We start from the raw sequence: 23,671 nt of genomic DNA on the forward strand, positions 1-23,671 counted from the left end.
ACCCGACGAACTGACACCGGCGCCCAAACTACCCGCGTTAATAATCGTGAATTTCGCCATTAACGAAATCGTCGCAAGATATTTTTCTGTGACAACATTATAATACAAGTTGTCGACTCGGATTGACTAATTTTTTACGCTCTTCAATTTGATGTGCATTTCGTTCGAGTCTATCTTACCCCTTGACGAAATTATTAATATAGATAACAATGACATTAAAATTAAATATTTTAGTTATTAATTTATATTTCCATTCTTCCCGATTTATTCTCAACAATAATCAAACAACTAGATACGAGTGCCACTAACGACAGTTTTTTGGTGCATAAGCCATAGTTGACAACCTTAGAGCGACCGCCGAGCGTAGGTATGAAAAGTGAAGTACACACAGGAGATTGACTTCTGAACTATCTGTGTTTTGTGCCAATGGGTAGTAATTCGGAAATATCGCTGCCATAATATTAATTAATAATAATAATACGATTGGGAATCATTTTACCTCTAAGGGATCATTATTCATATTCCACGCATCTCCCCTATATTCAAGGCGCTGAATGCTAAGGGTTGAATGCTTCCCACTAAACGCATCTTCAGTGTGGCTTCAGCCTATGGAAATTTGCCGCGAAATTGCTCCGTGTATAAACACGAGAGCACCAAGCCTCATTTGCCTTCTATTTGGCGAACACTCTGATCTGAAGATGTCGTACAGGGGGGCTACTACGAAATTCGAAAATCGAAATTCGCATCGTATCGACACTCTCACTCTCGTATTAAATTATTAAAAGCGTCAGCGAGACGCAGTAGCCCCCCAGGAATGAAATCTATCTGTGTCGAAAGGAACGCAAAAATGTAGTAAAGACGAAAACACGCACATAAATGAAAACGGATCGCCATCGATGTCGAAAACAATACATACTTTCCGATTTTCGCTTTTATTGCTTCGCAGATTTATAGTAACTTTCCTGGGTGTGTAGGTATCTAATTGCATATATTTTTACAGTCATAATGTGATAAATATATTTCGTAATTTTTTCAGATATTTTTAAATGGTCATCCTGTAGAACTCTGTAGGTTAGGTTTAGGTTTCTTTTTATAACAATTTTGAGCAATTGTCGGACTCAGAGAAAAATAGAGTTATGACAAACAACACATTATGACAAATATTACATTATAACATTATGATATTAGAATTTAGATAAAATTTGGTACGTACTAGTTGCAATGGACACCTGGAATAACACACAGGCTACTTTTTATCCCGATATTCCGATGGTATCGGGATAGAATCTTGAAATCTCGACCGTTATGTACACTGTGTCATGAAATTTGGCACAGTTGTTCTGAAGTAGACAAATGAATCCTTTGCAGACAAAGTCCTAGGACACAGCTAGTACCTATTTTATATATACTCGTACCTTATCCTCTTTGGCACTCACCGCTGCCAAATAAGCAGGAAACTGTTTTACCGCGTACCTACCCCAAGATGCCCATAAAACGTATGGTGTCGCGGTGGTGTCGAGCCTTTATAACAACATATAAATACAGTAGGCCTATCTTGTTAGCAGATCTCCAGAACACTTTAGCAAAATTTACTGATGCTCCGGCCCGCATTTTTAGGTAAGAATTCATTTAGGTTTTTTGAATAAATTGCGCCAGATTTTGAATATAAATGGGCTTAAAATAATGTTTTAAACTGGCGAACGATTCTCACTCATAACTAATATATTTCGGTAGGTACTTAACCAGGATTACTAGACATCTTTTTTTATGTATTTATTGTATCTTCTGATACACTACACTTCGCCAACTCGTGATCACGGGCGCTAAGTAGGTAAACTTTTAAACTCAAAAAATTAGTGTTAACTATCAGTTAGGTAAGTTTTCACTGCAGGTTTATAAATCGTGGTGTAGTTTTTGGGAAATGGAGCTGAAAATTTTTAGCTGCCTCTGGTTAGCGACCTTTTAAAAAAATGTACTCTGGGAAGACAGGGGGAGGGGGTCGGTACTTACTTATAACATTAAATGGACATCCCGCGATGTCCTGCGCTTTCTGGGGACTAAATTAAACACGTTCTTTCTTATCACCAGCATCATATCAGCCGTAGGACGTCCACTGTTGACGTAAGCCTCCTAAATAGACCCCAGTCGCTTCGGTCGGAAGCGGCCTGCATCCACCTTGAACCCGCGACTTTAACATCCATCCATCCATCTCGTTGGTGGACGTCCTATGCTGCGCTTGCCGATCCGCGGTCTCCATTTGAGAACTTTTCAGCCCTAACGGCCATCCGTTCTTCGTGCTATATGGCCTGCCCATTGCCACTTCAACGAGGGTCACATAGACAAGCGAATTATTGTCTATGTGACCCTCGTTCTTTTACGTAGGTATCACCTCATTTATGATTCGATCCCGTAAAGAAACCTCGAGCATAGCTCTCAGCAAAATACCTACTAAATTTTATATTAGATTCTTCCAGTTATAATACGGTTAGATAAGTACATGTAAGTACGTACTTCAGTCAGAATCATAAAATTTTCCGTTTCATTTCTGAGAAAATCGCGCACATAAAAACAAACATTTCGGATGAAATAACCTTCCCTTTTTAGGTGATTCTAGTTTTAAGCTAATACTGCGTAGCAATTACTGTTTCTGAGTATTTAGGTACCTATTCCTATAAAATTTGAGGGTTGCCCTCGATTTCCCTAGGATCCCATTGTCAGATCTTGACTTGGTGACGATGGAACCACCTCAGAAGAGTACTGATTAATCGGTGAACATACATAAAAAAAATACAATCAGTGGACCATAGAACCTCCTCTTTTTTTGAAGTCGTTTAATAAAAGTAGCCAGACGTTGGTTTTCGTGCTGTAAAGCGATCATATAGTTATACATTACAGATTTATTTGTAAGGAAAAAAGTAGTAATTTTTTAAGGAAACATATGAAAGTAATGTTAACTTAGGCCTTCACAAACTAACCTTAAAGTTTTTAGGTATAACAAAAATATACCTACACTATAGGTACGCTTATATGTACTAAAACAAAATTGTCCTACGAAAGTGAAACACACATCTAAACAAATTCTCATAACATGACCAATGATCACCAAACTACCATCTTACATCATCATATATATCATATCATTACCAATTATTTTTTTAAAGGGGCCATTCGATTGACCTAGGGCCATTGCAATCCCACTAAAATTATAAATGCGAAAGTTTGTAAGTCTGTTTGTTTGATACCCAAACCCTGGTTACGCTGAACCGGTTTACCCCATCACGTCTAAACTGCTGAACCGATTTAGATGAAATACGTATACCTACACATAGTTCGAGTTCCGGGGGAAGGACATAGGATAGTTTTATCCCGGAAAACTGCATAGTTCCCATGGGATAGCGATAAATGAATTCGAGTAGCGGGCAATAAGCTGGTATTTATTAATTTCAATGTTTTATTTATACTGTTCGCATGACTAATTAAGATATGCTAATTAATATTATTTATTGTATCGAAAATACAAACTGAGACATGGATGCACAGAAAAATCAGAAAAAAGAGACCAGCGCTGCGTGCCATACCCCTACACTACCACTGGACAGGAGTACAGACACGAATTTCTCCTATGCACGCATATCTCAGGTTGCTTATTTCTACTACGCTACGCTACTTAAGCAGCAGCACTAGCGAAATCTATGTTCCGCTCTCATCGAGAGACGTAACACACTTTCTGTGCATCCATGTCTCAGTTTGTATTTTCGATGGTTTTACGGGATGACCGTAAAAGTAACAAATTTGGAGTTGAAATAAAAAATACAAAAAGACTCCAAATAACTAATCGTAATTTATTTATGTGTTATAGCCTTAACTCAATTAAATAAATATAATTCGGCTACGTTACTAGCCCTTTGTTTCGTACCCAGTCCGTACGAAGAGTAAGTAGGTACTTAGAAGCAAGAACGAGTGGGAGTCGGCAGCTGTGCCCTGTAAGGGTGGGTATTAAAAAAACGTATTAAAACGAAAGGTTATGTGCCCGGTACAGTAAGCAAAACAAAGTAAAATTTAAAACTTAAAAAAACATCAATTAAAAATTTGAAGGTTTATACGATTGCTTCCTGGTAGGTAATGTACGATATTATTCCGTTATGTTTAAAGCAAAAGCAGTACCTAATATAATTTACCTAATGTAAAATGTTATATGAAATATTAAAGCAGATTAGTTAGCCTAGCCTGGTAGGTACAGAAATTCGTCTAAGAACTAAAGTCACCGACATAGCTGGAAAATATGCAAGTTGAAGTGGCAATTCAATTCCATTTATTTAATTCAGATAAAAAACCATATTGGCGGCAATGGGCGGGTCACATCGCTCGAAGAACAGATAACCGTTGGGGGAGAAAAGTCCTCGAGTGGCGACCACGAACCGGAAAACGAAGCGTTGGCAGGCCTCCCACCAGGTGGATTGACGACATCGTGAGACTTGTAGGTAACCGGTGGATGCAAGTGGTGAGTTGTCGTTTTTTGTGGCGTTCTAGGGGGAGGCCTTTGTTCTTCTGTCCAGTGGTGGTGTAGAGGTATAGCACGCAGCACGGAATGCTAAGGACCTGGGTTCGATCCCCAGCGCTGGTCTCTTTTTCTGGTTTTTCTGTGCATCTATGTTTCAGTTTGTATTTTCGATATAGTACAAAATCATTTGAATTCGTTAAAAATATTATTCGTTTTTAAATTACTCCCTCACAGGTATACAACATAAAACTATGATTTATTTAGTGGTAGCACATCTAAATTCGCGGGGCCTGGAAAAGGTTTAAGGCGTAGGTACATTTTGTTTAGAAGCGCTGCGCGGCTCTGCCAATACTGGATATTCATAGCGCAGCGAGCGACCCTCACGCCATCTAGTGAGCAAATATAGAAACTCCAAATCCTAAATTTCGCTATCGAAGTGCGAACTTCTGACGCTCCCCGACTTCGGTCCCCAGGTAGGTATAATACCAGCCTGGAGAGATAAGAGTATCTGTATCGTACCTCTTTCCACATTGGATACCTACAAAGTTGTGCGGATACTACAAAGTTAGAGAACCTGCGATGAACAAGTCCGACGCACACTTGGCCGTTTTTCAGGGTTCCGTACCTCAAAAAGAAAAAACGGAACGGAACCTATAGGATCTTATAGGATCACTTTGTCAAGTCTCTTTATCTTGGGAACGAAAAAAAACAATATTCTAAGTTAACTTAAAAAAAAGATACGGCCGTTTACGCCGCAAAAAACGTAGATAGACATTTCGACACTCTCAAGGGAATAAAAACTTAAAAAGTATTTTCCGTTGATCTAATTAGAACTACGAAATTTGGACTGGATATTCTTAAATAGGTACCTACAAATTTGTACGGAACCTCCGGTGCGCGAGTTCGACACACCCTTGACCGGTTTTTTTAAACTTTCATTGCCGATGTTACAAAAAAACAGTCATAACGTGTATGCAAAACGGGAGCAGGGCTCAACAGCTTACCGGGATTAGCCCGTCTTATTACTCGCCAAATAAAACATGGCGCCCTACCAGGGAAATTAAACCGTTTGTGTGGAAAGATAACCCGGGATTTGACACTCTTGTTTACAGGTGCTGTGCAAGTATAGAACAATTTTGCCGATAAGTAATTATATCACATGAAGAAAAAACCCGGCCAAGAACGTATCGGGCACACCCAAAATAGGGTTCCGTAGCCATTACAAAAAAAAGTATCTTCACGGCACTTACGTCCTTTTGTTGAGAAGCGCAGTTTTTCGGCAATAACTCAAAAACGGTATAGCCGATCATGTTGAAACCAATTTTCGTTAAAAGTATTTAATAAGCGTTACCTTTCCATATTTTCTGCATATTTTTTGGACAAACGGTTTACAAGATAGAGGGGGGGACATAAGTTTTGCTACTTTATTTCCGGATAACTTCACTTAATCAAATTTTTTTTTGGAAACCTTAATATCTTTTCAATAGAGCTGGCGAACTACGTGTCACACGTTGATGAGAGATAATTTTTTTTTTTCAATTTCTGTTACGTGTATGGAGTGACCCTCCTATAAATATTTATTTTTGTAATTTAACTACAAAACTAAATAGCGGCTTTTACAAGACATCTGTACTCCAAATTTCATTGATATACATCTTGAAGTTTTCGAGTAAAATGCCTGTGTCATACGGACGGACGGACAGACAGACAGAAGGTTACGATTCGTGCCCATCAGTCCGGGTGCATGTCCGTCCGGCCCAGTCCCAGTTCAGCTTGGCGTGGCGGCCTTGACGTCTCCAATATTTTCTGATACCGTATACTGCTTCAACTTTGCCCTCTGGGCCCAACATTGCCTGATTCGATTTAGAGTCGATAACTCAGCACCCTTAGTAATAATAATTCCCGTGTAGATAAAAGTTTAAAACCTGAGTGCTAAGTTATCGACTCCAAGTCAAATCAGGCAATGTTGGGGCCAGAGGGCAAAGTTGAAGTAGTTAACGGTAAACGAGAGTAACAAGCGTTTATAAATAGGGGGTTTAGAAACGGACGACCAGACTTACTTATAGTAGGTACTCACTTCTATCTATGGATTTTTAAAGAGTCAACTTAAAACAAAACTGCAGGGCTACTACGAAATTTCAAAATCGAAGTTCGTGTCGTTCCGTCCTTCTGACGCTTATACTATTTAATACGAGAGTGAAAGGGACGGTACTAGGGAGGGTAGTTTAGCCAAATACTAAACGCGATTACACTTTCCTAAATTAGGATTCTAAATTATTTAGGATCCTAAATTTAGTCAAGTCAACCTAAGCCAAAACATACAATTATTCAAATTAGGCTTTAAAAAGTATTTATTAATGTCAAAAAATCTTTGTTGCGTAAGAATCGGCAAAAACTTTCAAAAGAAGAATCCACGGCGGAATGAAACTCAAACAATAAGTAAACAACACTGAACTGAAAGTTATAACTAAGCACGCCTGTCAAATATAATAGCAAAATGTTTTTCGTTGAAGTAAATACGAATTCATCACAACCAGGGGTCTTATAAGCTAACGAAAATTAAAAATAAACCCAGGAAATAGTTGAATTTAATAAAAATACCACAAGTAAAATTGTGGATGGATACTTCGGTTATCTAAAACTTAGAGCAAGGAAGCCCGTGTTGCTCTAAGCGTTTAAATAAAGAATAGATACTTACATCGAATTCGCTCTTCTCTTTCGTAGGTAAGGTAAGTATATGCAATGAAAATTGTTCTATTGTTTAATGAAACTTGTTTTTATTTTTATTTTGTCATGTAATTTTTTCTATACTTTTATACTCTATATATTTACCAATTATATTTTGAAAAAAAAAAAATTTTCTGCCCATTTTCTTGCGGCGCATTCTTCTTGGCAATGATGGTATTTCCGAAAGCGCTGGTAGTTTAAAAAAAATGTGTAAAAGAGCCTATTGCCGCCTAGGTACTTACTGAATAAATCATTTGAATTTGAATTTGAAAATCTAAAACGAATTCCTTAAAGAAAATTAAATGAAGAAATATTCCATTTCCTTGGTAACTTAAATGTCGTCTTTAGCATTATCTTTTTAGGGTTCCATAAGTACATGAAAAGAGCCAACGAGACACAGATACCCAGGCTCCGCCTGCCTGTTCTTGTGTCAGATTGTATCTTTTCAACCGTTTTAACGCAGCCACTCACGATTAAACGAGTTTAACATGTTTCGGGCTAATCCGTAGCTGTCTTGATTCGCATTTAAACGAAAGGCTACGGATAGCCCGAAACATGTCGAGCTAAAATTTTAAGACGTGAGTTTCCGCATTATATTTATGATGAGCACACTAGTTTCGTTTTACGCAGCCACTACTGAACTTACTGTAGCTGCTGTAATAATGAACGAATGCTGTAAGATACCTTCGGATTAAAAAAGTTTGGAATAGAAGAAACTTGTCTTTTCACTGTTTTTATCGATTCCGATATTAATATTCACTGTGGCACTAATGGCATTAACATCCAAAATTCTAACTACATTCATATGCTTAGGTACTGTTAGAAAAAGATAAACCAACACAAAGTGTGTAGTGGTAGGTCTATTAGTGATAAATTTTGTATGGTGGTACAGTCACCAGCACCAATATCTGACACAGCAAAGCGTGCATAAATATCTGATACGACTCGATTTCTAGGGCCGTTAGGACGTGTCAGATATTTTGCATTCCCCGTTGTGGCAGATATAGGTAATCCAGGTGACTATACATACAGTCAAAAATATTTAAATCCTTTCAATACCTAGTCATACAGGATGACAGCTATATCACTTTTTATTTCGTATATAACTTTTATTTTTAAAAGCATTGCTATACAGCGAGGAAATGCTGCCAGCATCTTTGGGTCCATGCCGCGGGGGGATACTTTTTCAATTTTCTTTTAGTTATAGTTTAGTTTTTTTTTATACGACTGGATGGAAAACGAGCAAGTGGGTCTCCTGATGGTAAGAGATCACCACCGCCCATAAACATCTCCAACACCAGGGGTATTGCAGACGCGTTGCCAACCTAGAGGCCTAAGATGGTATACCTCACGTGCCAGTAATTTCACTGGCTGTCTTACTCTCCACGCCGAAACACAACAGTGCAAGCACTGCTGCTTCGCGGCAGGATTAGCGAGCAAGATGGTGGTAGCAATCCGGGCGGACCCTGCACAAGTACCTACCTTACCACCTATTAGTTTGTTTTACTTTTATTAATATTTTTTAATTAGTCTAATTTTAATTTATTATTGTGTTCCATACTTAATTATACTTTTTATAAGTAGGTACCTAATACCTACGCTTTATCTCAGTAGGTATTCGTTTAAATATTGCAACTTAAACGGTTTACCCCAAACTAAAGTTTGTGACGGCACAGAACCCTTTGTGTTCGAGTCGGACTTGCGCTTCACCGCTTTTTTAACTTGTCGTGCCTTTATTTCTGCCTTAACGAGTGTAACGGGATACTCCGTTAAACAGGAACGTCGTTAACTGCTTGTTTAGATTAAAAACTGTTGTCGCTGGCCAAGTAATGAGACGAGAGGGCTGTTTTGAGAGTACCTAATGATATAATAGTGTAGTGTCCCAAAAACATTATTATTAATCCATCAGTTACATTATCAAAAAACATTATTATAGTCATCATAATCAGCCATAGGATGTCCACTGTTGGATATACGAGTATACCCCCCATAGACTTCAAACCCACCAAGGCAAAAGAGACTTACCCCCTTATTCATAAACGACAATCAAACCTATTTTAGTTAAAATGCCGCTAAAATTCGTTTCTCCTTATCTGTCACTTCGACATTTGTATTTGTTAGAAAGGGACAAAGCATTTGTTAGTTAACATAGGCTTGTTAAGTTTTATGAATAAGGGGGTTATTCATTAATTAATTTACTTGTCAATTTTATTTTATTTAACATTTTTTTGGCTATTTTTTTATATTTTTATCATTTAATTATAAAAAATACGGAACAGAAAAAAAACCTTATCCTAATGTGTTCGTATACCCAGCAAAATAATGTTTATCAAAACGCGTTAGAAGTAAGTTAACGCCAATGCGTCATAAAGAAATCTACACTTACCTCCACAAGTTTCTCTAAAGTCGGGACAGCAATCTCCCAATTTCAAGCAAGCGTGGTCACAATAGCACGGCTTGTCCGTGAGGTCCTCAATAATGGCGTTCTGATGCGCCTTCTGCACCACACAGGAACTGTCCCGCCCCGGACAACAAAGGTTGGCGTCCCTACAATAATTAGCGCCACAGTTGCCCGCCAAGAAAAAAACGAAACACAACCAGTACCGCAGCATTGTGGCACTTTTTTTTAAAACACTGATTTTATTTTTAATTTAGAAGCCAGCAACTTTGCATTCCGATTTGCAGATCTGAAACCAAAGAGAAAGTTCGGTATAGGCTTTTATAAAACTTCGTGAAACATATTGAGCTTTGGAAACTGGGAATGGATTGAAAAGGCTTTAGAAATAGTTCGAATATTTTTCTGTTTTTTTTTTGTTCGTAAAAATTGGAAAAGAGTAAAAAAGAACGTCAAAAAAAAAGCAAAAAGTAATTTGTACCAGTGCCTCCTGTGAGGTTTGAACTCACGACCCCTGGTTTACGAGACCAGTGCTCTACCACTGAGCTAAAGAGGCTTACGTAAGAGGTGACGAAATAGGCGTACACTTGCTCAACTCATTTATTACAATGAAAAAAGTACCTATTTCAATTTTTTTTTAACATTATGCAGTAGTCAGAGCCGCTAGCATCTTTCTTTACGCATATAAAATATTGAATCTAGTTATAGTCATTATTTATAAGCGCGGTTTAATAGAAGTAAGTATGTTAATTGCAAACTGTATGGAACCGTCTACTTTAACCCTGGTTTAAGGACTTCACTTGCTGGACAATTAAGTCTAAGTTTGGTATGGATACATTTTGACATTATTGAACTAAGCTTAATACTTACTAAATCGAGACTTTATTGCAGTATGTGGGTATTAAAACCAGAGTTGACCGACTAAAAAAAAAGCGGCCAAGAGCGTGTCGGACACGCCCGAAATAGGGTTCGGTAGCCATTAAGAAAAAATTAAGAAATATTTTTCTAAGGACTTCGTATTTTGTACGGAATAAGTATTCTAAGTTTAGGTATATTTTATACCTTACCTTAGGCTGCTATTTACTCTTAAACTAAGTACTAATAATTCTCAAGAAAACTTAACCGTTATAGTTTTTCTTGTAAGTTTGATATACTTACTACCATCCTGAATTTTTTCAATTTTTTCCACCCACCGGTTTAGATTTTAGAGGTGGGGGGACGCTCGATTTTAATGAAAATGTGCACTTTAAAGTTGAATTATTTTCAAACAAATCACTGAATCGAAAAATCGTCTTATGGTTTTAAAAGACCTATCCAACGATACCCCAGACTACAAGGTTGGATGATAAAAAAAAACACTCCCACTTTACGTCTATGGGAGGAGGTACTCTAAAAAATTTTTTTTTTATTTTTTTATTGTAAGTATCATTTTGTCGGCATACTTTACTTATTTTCGTGCAAAATTACAGCTTTCTAGCATTGATAGTCCCTGAGCAAAGCCGCGAACGGATAGACAGACAGACAGACATGGCGAAACTATAAGGGTTCCGTTTTTGCCATTTTGGCTACGAAACCCTAAAAAGAAAAGTAGGTATCTACCTATTCAATTTAACGAAATCTTTTTGTGTAGGTACAGGTACCTATAAGTGGGTTTATTGAGAGCGAGAGAGAAAAGAGAGGTTTATTTATTTACATTATATTCGATACACACGGTAAAAATACGTTTCTTTGGTGTAAATTGCCATCGTACTTAAATCGCCATTTTTTTTTTGTATTACTTCATCGAAGGAAAAAAAATCTAAACTTTTTCACATAATTATGTAGGCAGTTCATATTTTCTACCCTGAACTAAAGCTTAACACAAACATAAACAAACATTCAACACCTTTTGTCAACTCTTTCACCGAAGTCCTATAAAAAGGCCAAATTTTTCCAACACCCTTTTAAAGTCTAATTATAGCTGGTGTCCTACACCGGTCGTCGACCTCGCGATAACTCGCCACTTGCCATCCACTGCTACATGTTACTGTCATTAGCTACTGATTGGTTACAGAGATAAGTCGACGCGATTTTTCTTTGTCGTTTTTAGGGTCCGTTCTGAATAAAGTATTCGGGCGAATATTCGACCGTCATTTTGTTATGAATGGGCGAAAATTTGATGACATTCTCGATTATTATTAAGACTTCCTAAATATACTAAGATGTTATATGTATATACTCGTAGGATGATGATGAGGTAGGATAGGACGATGAGATTAAAAAAGTCGCTGCCTCAAACTGCTGGTAAATAGCGCAGGATAGAGGGAAGTGGCCATCTTTGGAGGAGGCCCTTACCCAACCCGGGGGCCTAGCTTAATGCATTTTAATAAGATAACTAGAAATAAGTCATTTAGTATTAAAAGAAAGAGAAATTTAAATATGTTTACCTAGCAACTAGTCAGCAATAAAATCTAGAAACTAAGATGAAAATGTAGCTTGGTCAAATAAAGGCTTTTCCTATTTTTTACTAGCTTTTTCCCGCGGCTTCGCCCGCGTAGAATTCGGTTATCGCGCCCTGTGCCCTTAGCGTAAGTTTTCGGTTACAAAATACGTCTCGATCGCGTTCGCGTTAAAATCTCAATTTGTATGGAAACACGAACAGCGCCTCTAGCGGAACGTTTGCGATGTTCGTGTTTCCATACAAATTGAGATTTTACGCGAACGCGATCGAGACGTATTTTGTAACCGAAAAATTACACTAGGGGTACTGTTCCCTCGGGAACTGTGCATTTTTTCGGAATAAAAAGTAGCCTGTGTCACTCTCTGGCCCATAAACTATATCTATGCCAAAATCACGTCGATCCGTCGCTCCGTTTCGACGTGAAACATGGACAAACATACAAACACACACACTTTCGCATTTTATTTTTATTAAGTACCTATACTTCTACTAGATGACCAGGCAACTGTAACATAATATTCTACCATGTCAATAACCTTACCAACAAAAAGTAGGAAAACCCCCGACTTTGCCACTTAAAAGTTCAATATCTCAAAAACGGCTGAACCGATTTTGATAAAGCATGTCTAGAACCATTGCTAGAAAATCTGCTTTCAAATAAAAAAACCGCATTCAAATCGGTCAACCCGTTTAAGAGCTACAGTGCCACACACTGACACACATAGCGGTCAAACTTATGCCCATGTAAATCAAATAAAATACGCTCAAATATTGATCCTCGAGCGTTTTGACCGCTCAGTTTAAACGTCATTAGCTTTCTACATTTATTCTTCTGCCGTGTTAATGTTAATTTTCATTATACTTGCTCGTAAACAGTGTCGTAACATGCAGGCTACCTTGGGTGCATCCCCCCAAATAAAACCCTCGACCTTAATGTGCTTGTCATGAAACCCGTGGTCGGTAAATGAGTTTGTTACTGCATGGCGTGCTGCTCATGCTGGCGTGCTGGTCGGGCACATGCTGCCAAGAGCGCAGCCACCGGTATCGACATAAAATTTTACTCGCAAATGTGATGAAAAACATTGTATGTCGCACGGGCCGTACTAGAATTACGAACATCGACTCATTAAAGCCCTCAGTCTTCGACTTCGGGCTTCTAATAGACTCTCGTTCGTAATTCCTTATTTACCACCCTTAAGACACAATGTACTATTACCTTAATGTGAAACTAAACTTAATGTGATTTTATCCTAACTCTCTGTCAATCTGAAGCGTAACGCGCGTGAAATTGAGGGGCGATGGGCGAACACGCCGCGATACTCGACCAGTACCCTTAGTGTAAGTTTTCGGTTACAAAATACGTCTCGATCGCGTTCGCGTTAAAATCTCAATTTATATGGAAACACGAACAGCGCCTCCAGCGGAACGTTAGCGATGTTCGTGTTTCCATACAAATTGAGATTTTAACGCGAACGCAAACGTGACGTATTTTGTAACCGAAAACTTACACTAAGGGCACAGTACCACTACCATGAGTTTACAGTGACCGGTACTCGATAGCGACGGCGTAAATTATTTGTAGATGCGCTGTACAATTCTCTATACAAATAATTTACGCCGTCGCTATCGAGTACGGTCACTGTAAACTCATGACGTAGTGGTACAGCAGTGCCCTTAATGTAAGTTTTCGGTTACAAAATACGTCTCGATCGCGTTCGCGTTAAAATCTCAATTTATATGGAAACACGAACAGCGCCTCTAGCGGAATGTTTGCGATGCCGACGACCTGGGTTCGATTTCCAGTGCTGGTTTTATTTTTCTGGTTTTTCTGTGCACATATATTTCAGTTTGTATTTTCAATTTAAGAGTAAAACTACTAATAATTATCAAGCAAACTTAGCCGTTATAGTTTTCCTTGAAAGTTTGACATACTTACTACCATTCTGATTTTTTTTCAAATTTTTGTATAAATAAATAAAATGACGCACCCTACAACATATTGACTCTTCCAGCTACCCCTTATCTAAACATATACGCTCGAAAAACATAATCCTCCTTCGGCCAGTCGGATAATTAATTGGAATATGCAAAGCCGTGTTGTAGTGGTTCTAATGGGATTTTTTTTCGCAAACATTGGACCCTCGACGCCATCAGTTAACTGACAGATTGAGATTTAATCCAAAGCGGCATCGAATTAATGGTGTTATGCCCAAACCATTTTTTATGGAAGCATTTTACACTTTACCTGAAGCTTAGATAGCTATACTATAATTAAAATGTATCATTATCGGTAGATCTCATCTTCTATGCCGTTTAGAAAAACCTACTTTAACAAGGAACCCTACACTACATCGCTGTAAAATTAAGGTAGCCCACATATTTTTTTAGCTGTGCGTTTCTAATTCATCTACCTACCTATTTCGTTTTACTAGCTTTAATAGTTAAAAGAACGTCATATTGTAATTTTTTTTTTCGCCTACGTATACACACACCTAGCACAAAAACTTTGCTTAGTCTCAGACTGGGTTACTTGATGTCGATTGTCCCGATATAATACGATATTTACTTATTAATAAACCACGCTTCTATATCTACCTTGCTTCACAATTTCCTATACTTATGTTTTCATACTGAACCCGCACTCCTCCACCTCTAAATAAATTGCCACATGACAGAGCCTCAACTATCAGCAACAAAAAGTCCAAGATATCTAATAGTGGATTATTGTCGTGGCCTGGAAGTAGGCTATTGCTGGCTGAGTATGAGAATTAAACGGACGAGCTTGCGAGTCCGTTTAACTAATACGAAGTCAGTAATTGCTATTCCAGCCGAGACTAATATAAAGCTTTTCTCAAAAATGGTGAAGGAAAAATACTAAATTAGAATAAGTAAACCTTTTCTCAACAAAATATGTTATGACATTTAATTTTATTCCAATAAAACTTTTCCTGTTTTCCCGCCTTTTTTCATTAAAAAAAACAGCAGGTGTATTTTTCCGCCGAAAACACAACAAGCTGTTTCAGACCCAATAAAAAAAGTCCGGAGTTCCAACAAAATTTCTGATACCGGACATTAGACTTGGCTGTATACGACTTGTGCCAACATATCCATGGCCTTTTTAACTTTTAAAAAAAATTGTGACTGATTGCAGGCGCGCTAATTTATTATTGTCGAGCTAGCCCGCCTGCAATCTTTTATACTTTTTAATTTTTCGCTGACCATAAACTATGCACTTCACCTTCTGATATATAAAGAATAATGTCAACTTTTACGGACATTTTTGAGAAAATATTATTTTAATAGTTCACGCCAGCAAAGCTTCGGGAAAAAGCTAGTAGTATAACAACAGACTAGAATCGTGTAAACCATCATCGATAGGAGAGCGTTGACAATGCAAAACACAATACAGTAAACCATTGTTTACTGAACAACAAGAACAATGGAATTTGTATGACACAAATTCGAAGACGGGTGGTATGTTTAGTTAAATGCTTGATTGTTGTGGCAGGTAGATATATCGGTTATCTCTCACAATTTTAGCACACACGAATAACTAGAAACAAAAGAGCACGCATCTTCACTAATTTCTGCATATAAACCTAACCTAACCTAAAACTTTAGTGAGGGTAAATTAGAAATATGCTTGGAATACAATTTTTCTGTTAAAAAAACTTAACTTGGATAATAAAATGAATGGCGTAAAAATTAACAATATCTTTTGAAAATTAAAAAAGGACGAATGAAATTTGCATTCCATCTCTTCCAAGAAATAAAAATTGTATAGACTTTTATGGTCGTCTTATCGACAATTTCAAACATCCATAATCTTTCTATTTTTTTTTTGAATATTTTACAATTCTTCCACAACTCTGTTCGTCAAACAATAAAGATATATTTGAAGTTAGCGTTAAGAAGAAGAATTAAGGGTTAATTAGGATTAGTCCTGAACTCCACCTGAATCATCCTTGTGTATTCGCATTATATCATTAAAAATAATCACACTCCCAAAGAAATTGATACGTACGTAATACCCTTAATCTAGAGGTACAAGCCGATACATCGACTGTATTTATTCCACCGTCCGGTTTTTACAAGCCCTTTTTGTTCTTTTTAAGTGACAGCACGACGGTTTAACATGCGAAGGGACTTCTCAGAACACAAACAACACAACATTATAATGGGTTCTTGGAGGCAGGAACCAATTGTAGTTATAACTTTTAGCGATACGAATCTTAACAAGCCGTCATCTTTGTAAAACTTAGCGTGCTAAATTTAGGACATACGTCTGAGCCAATGTAATGTTTTTGTGTCTTGAGATTTTGTTTAGGTACTTTTTTTATCAAATAGCTGGCAAATGAGCATGCGGGTCACCTGATGGTAAGCGATCACCACCGCCCATAAACATCTGCAACACCAGGGGTATTGCAGATGCGTTGCCAACCCAGAGCCTAAGATGGGATACCTCAAGTGCCAGTAATTTCACCGGCTGTCTTACTCTCCACGCCGAAACACAATAGTGCAAGCACTGCTGCTTCACGGCAGGATTAGCGAGCAAGATGGTGGTAGCAATCCGGGCGGTATCTCGATATAAATTACGGACGTCGTTGCGGAAAGCATGGGGGGGACGGCTGCGAGCGCTTATGCTACGAGCGATAAAGACAGCAATATCCCAAACGAATACCTAACGCGGCGGCAAGGCCGGCAGGAAAACTTCTCTTAAGCTTTCGTGACTTTTACTCATAGTAAAAACACCACTAACAAGACTTATCACGCTAAAATACACGAGTAATATTTACCTCGACGTTACAACCACATTACAGTGGCCGTGGTCACGAGTTGACTGAGGTGTAGGGTGTCAAGTCTACATAGCAGCGCGAGTCCTTCGAACTACCCGCACTTGATAACAAAAAGTACCCGCACTTGGTCATTTTTATTTGTAGCCCCACCACGTTTGCGACCACGGCCACTGTAATGTGGTTGAAACGTCGAGGTAAATATTAATCGTGTGTTTTAGCGTGATAAGTCCCGTTAGTGGTAACTCAACGATGATGTTGATGAATTTTCCATAACCTAGGTTATGTATTTATCTTACGCTATGGTTAAAGGTGCACTAAAGATATGTATAAGCTGGAAAGCCACAGCGGTCCTCTATCCCCGAATCAGAGCGGTTTAATTACTCAAAGTGCGTGGCGCTACAAGCTGGGAATTATTAATCAAAACATTACCTCCAGTCGCCGCGCCGCAAGCTACACGCGGAACGCAGGCGTCTCCGAGCGGTATCATGCAACTATCACAGCCCGTCTTGGACTACAAAATAGACGCCAGCGGGTAGCGTCTCTAAACGGTATCATACAACTATCATAGCCAGTCTTGGACTACAAAATAGACGCCAGCGGGTAGCGTCTCCAAGCGGTATCATACAACTATCATAGCCCGTCTTGGACCACAAAATAGCCGCCAGCGGGTACCGTCTCCGAGCGGTATCATACAACTATCATAGCCCGTCTTGGACTACAAAATAGCCGCCAGCGGGTAGCGTCTCCGAGCGGTATCATACAACTATCATAGATGGTCTTGGACTATAAAATAGACGCCAGCGGGTAGCGTCTCCGAGCGGTATCATACAACTATCATAGCCCGTCTTGGACTACAAAATAGACGCCAGCGGGTAGCGTTTCTGAGCGGTATCCGTGTCGGTCATACATAAAAAACTGGGAAGCGGAGCGAGGAAGAAGAACGGGGAAGCAGAGCGGAGAAACTAGCGAAAGCGGGGAAGCGAGGTTTCTTTTTCTCTCTCTCTCTCGCTCTCTCTCTTTTATTTTATTAGTTATTTAATAATTAGATGTTCTTGGTTATATGCTGGGTAACAAGTCTTGGCACAGCTTTACAGATTGCGTTAACGCTACAAGTTGAATCAATAAACAAAGTTACACTCGCTCAAATCTTTCGCCACACTCGCATACCCAAAGTACACGACCGCGTTAAAATCTCATATCATAGATGAATTGAGATTGATAGACAAGGTAAAGTAAAAACATTATCTTGCAATCGATAATATTCAGCTGTGTAAGCTAAGATCTTCTAATTCATAGACAAAATGTAAATAGAATCTACCTAAGCTAATTATGTTCACCTCTTTTCTAAAAGTCTTGAAAAAGTGTTTTTATTTCATCATAAACAGTGTTTTTTTTTAAAAATATTTAAAGTGCTAAGCTAAACCCGTATCTTAGCAGCTAAAATACCAAAATGACAATAATACTATGCAAGGTAAACACCTAACCAAACTTAGCAGTTTGGTTGGTTTAATTTGACTGAAGTTGAACACTTTTGTAAAGCTTTTTCGTCAGAATTTTGAAACATCGACCAATAAGTATGGAAACATTTGTAAACTTCAATCAACTAACTAAAACAACAATGAGCTGGAATACGCCGCATAAGTTTTTTTTTAGTAAGTATTATTTTAACCGCAGATATGAATATTGATAAATTAAATGAAAATAAATCAGGTTTAGGACTTGTACGATTGGCTCGCATTTGGAATGAGCCAGATAGGACGACAGACTATTAGAAGAAACTATAACTTGAGTCTCGAATTGATGGAGGTTTTACATATTCAACAAATATAATATAACCTAAGTAAATACCATGTTAATAAATAAATTGGCGTATAAATGTATTGGCTCTAGATTATTTTTATTAAGAGGTGTTCGCCAGAAATAATGATCATGTAGTATCAAACTTACTGCTCCTGGCTCAAAAATGGCAGATTACTACTTTATGATTCCATTTTGATGTAATACTTCTTCAATTTAAGAAGTTGATTAAATAATTACCTGACTACCGAAGCTTGAGGTCCCGGTTTCGAATCCCGGCCGGTGCAGATATTTGTATGAACAATACGAATGTTTGTTCTCGGGTCTTGGATGTTTAATATGTATTTAAGTATGTATTTATCTATATAAGTATGTTTATCCGTTGCCTAGTGTCCATAGTACAAGCTTTGCTTAGTTTGGGACTAGGTCAATTGGTGTCAAGTGTACCATGATATTTATTTATTTATACCTATTTTATTTTTCAGTTAAATATATCGAAGAGCAGAGCATGACACTGCAATATTCAATCAATCGTTCCTTACCCAGTAGTACCGTGTACCCACAATTTCATCTACCAGAATATTGTAAACAGGGCGTTAGGCTAGGTTCACACGGCGCAATTTTTCCCGTTTACGGTATACCGTACACGAGATTTTATCGAATATCGTAGTCACAACAAAATTTGTATGGCAACTTTGAAAATCGTTCACACGGCATCTATGCGGGAAAATCTCGTATTCGAGACATATTTTTTACCGTATATCTCGGTCTTGCCACCGAGAATGCGAGATTCTCTAAACGATATTATCGAATGTGATGCACAGTGGCGCTTGTGTTTACGTTGTTTTGTTCACACGGACAAACTAGTTTCTCGTAAACGAGACGCGCGCGGGGCGGGGCGCGGGGCGCGAAGCGCATACGTGAAAAAACCGAACGGTCCTCGCACCGTGTGAACAGCCGTCTCGTATACGGAAAAACCGTATGCGAGAAAATATCGAACCGAATAGTCGCCGTGTGAACCTAGCCTAACGCTCTCGTTGACGCATCTACTTAAATTTGATCCCACAAAGTTATATAACTTGAGACTTGTAAAAGTACGTGCGATACAAGTACATTACACGACATTAAACAATTATTAACTTGGTTCTCGTTAAGAGTTCGCTTGTTATACTGCGATCCGATTTACATACGACTTCGGATTTGAGATTGTTAATACTGAGTGTTCGTGGGGTTGCTAAGTGACAAGTTGTTTTTCGGTTGATTCGTTTTACACGTTTATTGTAAACCTAATTGGCATGAGTTCGGAAAAACGCCCGTGTTTTCACTTAATTGAACTACCTAATATTAAGAGTTGTTAAATCAAATATTCCATTAACTAGCCGTAGAATTTGGTTTGCACTGTCCCGCGGGAACTATGCAATTTTCCGGGATAAAAACTATCCTATGTCCTTCCACGGGATGTAAACTATCTGTATACCGAATCTCATCGAAATCGGTTCAGCGGTTTTTGCATGATGAAGTAACAAACAAACAAATAAACAAACAGACTTACAAACTTTCGCATTTATTATATTAGTGAGATTTTAAGTTTTTTTAATCGAACAGCTGGCAAACGAGCAGGCGGGTCACCTGACGGTAAGTGATCACCGTCGCTCATGCACACCAACAGCATTATTAGGACTGCGGGTGCGTTGCCGGCCTTGCAATAGGCGATACATTCGCCTTTTCAAGGAACCCAAATCATAGCTAGATGGAAAAATCCCAGCAGCGAGTCCATTCCATATTTTACACGCACGAGGTAGAAAGGAACGTTTAAAAAAAGCTAATATTAATATTACCTCTATAAAAGCGAAAGTTTTGTCATGTTTATCAAATCGCTTAGCTGATTTCAATCTTTATATACCTATGTTTTCTGTACTGCTTACCTACTGTGTGTTGGTGTTGGTGTTGGTGTTGGTTGGTGTTCAGTAAAGTATTGTATTGTACTTATTGTAAATACAATTTGGTACAAAGATAGTGTGAGACCTTGAGAAGGATATTACAATAATAAGTTTTTATCACAGTAATTGGGATAGCGATAAACACATCTTTCACTGGCGAAGTCACGGGCAGGTTAGTGTAAAATAATTGCTACTTATCAAGAGCGTTTATACCTGCTGAGCTGGCAACTTTGCCTTCTTGTTCGTTTTTCTCGATTATTCCATAAAAATGAAATGAAAATTAAAAATGTGGTCTGTTAGAACTGTTTTTAATATATAAGTTAATAGTGTAGGAAATAAAGGTAGTAGACCCCGACAGTAATTGCTCTGTCAGAAAAAAATTCACAGTATGATAAAGTATAGTATAAAGTAGGATAATATTATAAATGAAACGGATACAAAATTCAGATCTATTGTCAAGAAGACATTAATATCAAAGGCGTATTATAAAGTTAATGATTATATCATGGACATTTGGAAATAATTCCGATCCGCATTAGCGATCCCTTCAAATAGCGAACCTACTGTGTTAAAAATAAAGCTGTGTTAAAAATAAAGTTGTGTTAAATACTTGTGATGCATACATGTCATTTAATAATATTGTAAATCTGTTTAAAAAAAAAATATATATACTTACCTCGTTGAGTTTCTTGCCGGATTCTTCTCAGCAGAGGTTTTTCCGAGTGGTAGATTTTTTTTGACATTCATAAGTGCTTGTTGTAGCCTAAATTGAATAAAGATATTTTGACTTTGACTTTGACTTATCAATAAATAAATAGTATTGTATTTTCCAAAGAATAATAATAATAGGATTTAAGTCAATATCTTAAGTCTTAAATCGTTAATATCTTTGTACGGAAAAATGCTCCGTTCTGACTTTCTTCACCGGACATATTCATGTACCCAACGTATTGCAACAATAAAGCAGAAATACCAATATTAATAAAATATAATAAAATAAAATATATTTCTGGCGTTTCTAGGACCGGAAAATTGCTCAGTCTATTTTTTTCATTGGAATGCCATTTTATTGCCACTTTATACCTACAAAATGAAAATCTAACAAAATTACCATGTAGGTACTATACTATTTTCAGAAATTGCCTTTTTACTCGGTGGAAATTTTCTCTATCCATTTAATTTTTTGAATTAAGTTCACAATTGTCTTTCCATTCAACTATAAAAACATCCAAAAAAAAAACGATCGTATTAAAAACTAAACATATCGGGAGCAGTGTCTAGGGAGCGGGGTGTACAAGCGGGTTTTTTTTGGATATTTTGGATTTTAGTGTATACGTGACTACTTAGTATATATTTAAAAAGAAATCAGGCTGAGAAATTTTCTACTCTCAGTTTTTAATAGTTCTAAAATAAATAAATTTGGGTAGGTAGGTATGCATTTTTTTACCCGACTGCGAAGAAGGAGGGTTAGGTTTTGGATTTTCTTAGCCACTACGCCAAATTACATTCTACTAGTAAGATCATAATATAAGAAGAAAAAAATGACAGAGCAATTTTCCGATGAAAATTATCATAAAAGATATTCTCATGTTTGACAAAAGTTTTAGATTTTTTTCTAGTATCACATACTAATACAAATAGCTTATTTGGTAAAATAATTTTGGACAGAGGAATTACTCGATTCAATATATTAACAGATTTGTATTTTTACGTATAAATACCTAACTTAGGAGTGTTTTTTTATATTTATATTATTATGTTAGTTTAAGCTCATACAATAGGTAAGTACAATAACCAAGCAAAATTTCATCGACTGAGAAATTAATGCATGCAGGGTCTCCATACAACAACTTGCTTCATTTCCTACACTATATGTGTCTACTGCAATCATTATTCGTGATAGACTTTTATATTCTTTAAAAAGTAACAAATGTTTATTAGCGGTAGAAAATAAAAGTCTATCACGAATAATTATTGCAGTAGACACATTAACATATATTTAAGAACAGTTCTAACAGACCACATTTTTATTTACATTAAATTTTGTTGCCAGCTAAGCAGGTATAAACGCTCTTAAATCTACAGATAAATTATCTATCGTCTAATACAGGGGCTCACGATCATCTCAGCTGGTATCCTACAAAGTTTACATTACAGCTAATTTTAATCTGTCAGTAAAGTTAAGAAGCTTAATTGATTATCTCCCGAGACGCCAAATAATTAATTTACAGACAAACAATGTTAATTGGATCCGTATTAGATCTGACGAGCGCCGGTAAATGTATTTTTAACAATACTATTAAAAATATTTAATGGAATAACCCGAATAACTCACGTCTTAAATCGAGTGGAAGATTAACGATTTTTAAAAATATTACAAAGAGTTGTTCCATCCGCACCCAGGTAGTGACATCTATGGAAGGACTGTGTGCACAAAAATTAGAAATACCTATAAAACATAGGAAATGAGACCAGTCAGAAGCCGTATCGCCTAACGTTTCTGACGATCGCGATCGCAACCAAATGACAGTTTTTGTATGCAAAATCTGTCATTTGATTGATCGCGTGCGTCAGAAAACGTCAGGCAATAATGGCCTATGATCCTTTAGTCACCTTTTACGATGCCCACGGGAAGGAGGGTCCTTCTATTCTAAAACCTACGGCACGGTCTAGTTCTCTGAGTTCTCTACTACAACTGTCAGTGACAAATAAAATAAAAACTAGCAACACTGCTCTGCTCTAGTCTATGGTTAGTTCCTATATGCGGTAATGTAAAACTTACTGTACCCTTAGTGTAAGTTTTCGGTTACAAAATACGTCTCGATCGCGTCGTGTTAAAATCTCAATTTATATGGAAACACGAACAGCGCCTCTAGCGGAACGTTTGCGATGTTTGTGTTTCCATACAAATTGAGATTTTAACGCGAACGCGATCGAGACGTATTTTGCAATCGCAAACTTACACTAAGGGCACAGGTAATGAGGGCTATCGCGTATGAATTCGCCACTAGAGGCGAAGTCCGAAATGTCAAATCTCATAGTTTTTGGGTGAGCTACGCGAGTTTATTTATAATT

At 37.5% G+C, this 23,671-nt stretch overlaps 1 protein-coding gene and 1 non-coding gene across 2 annotated transcripts in view; both read right to left on the reverse strand.

Annotated features, from left to right (window-relative positions):
* LOC141431009 (somatomedin-B and thrombospondin type-1 domain-containing protein-like) overlaps positions 1-23,671 on the reverse strand; it is a 106,072-nt gene that overhangs the window by 41,774 nt on the left and 40,627 nt on the right. The window contains 1 exon segment of the mRNA XM_074091940.1: positions 9,615-9,915. Within this exon segment, the coding sequence (XP_073948041.1) occupies positions 9,615-9,840 (226 nt within the window). The 5' untranslated portion in view covers positions 9,841-9,915.
* Positions 10,108-10,179, reverse strand: TRNAT-CGU (transfer RNA threonine (anticodon CGU)). The gene has a single exon. It is a non-coding gene; the product is annotated as a tRNA-Thr (tRNA).

This window comes from Choristoneura fumiferana, chromosome 9, assembly GCF_025370935.1.
Source record: "Choristoneura fumiferana chromosome 9, NRCan_CFum_1, whole genome shotgun sequence".
In the NCBI taxonomy this organism is placed as follows: Eukaryota; Metazoa; Arthropoda; class Insecta; order Lepidoptera; family Tortricidae; genus Choristoneura; species Choristoneura fumiferana.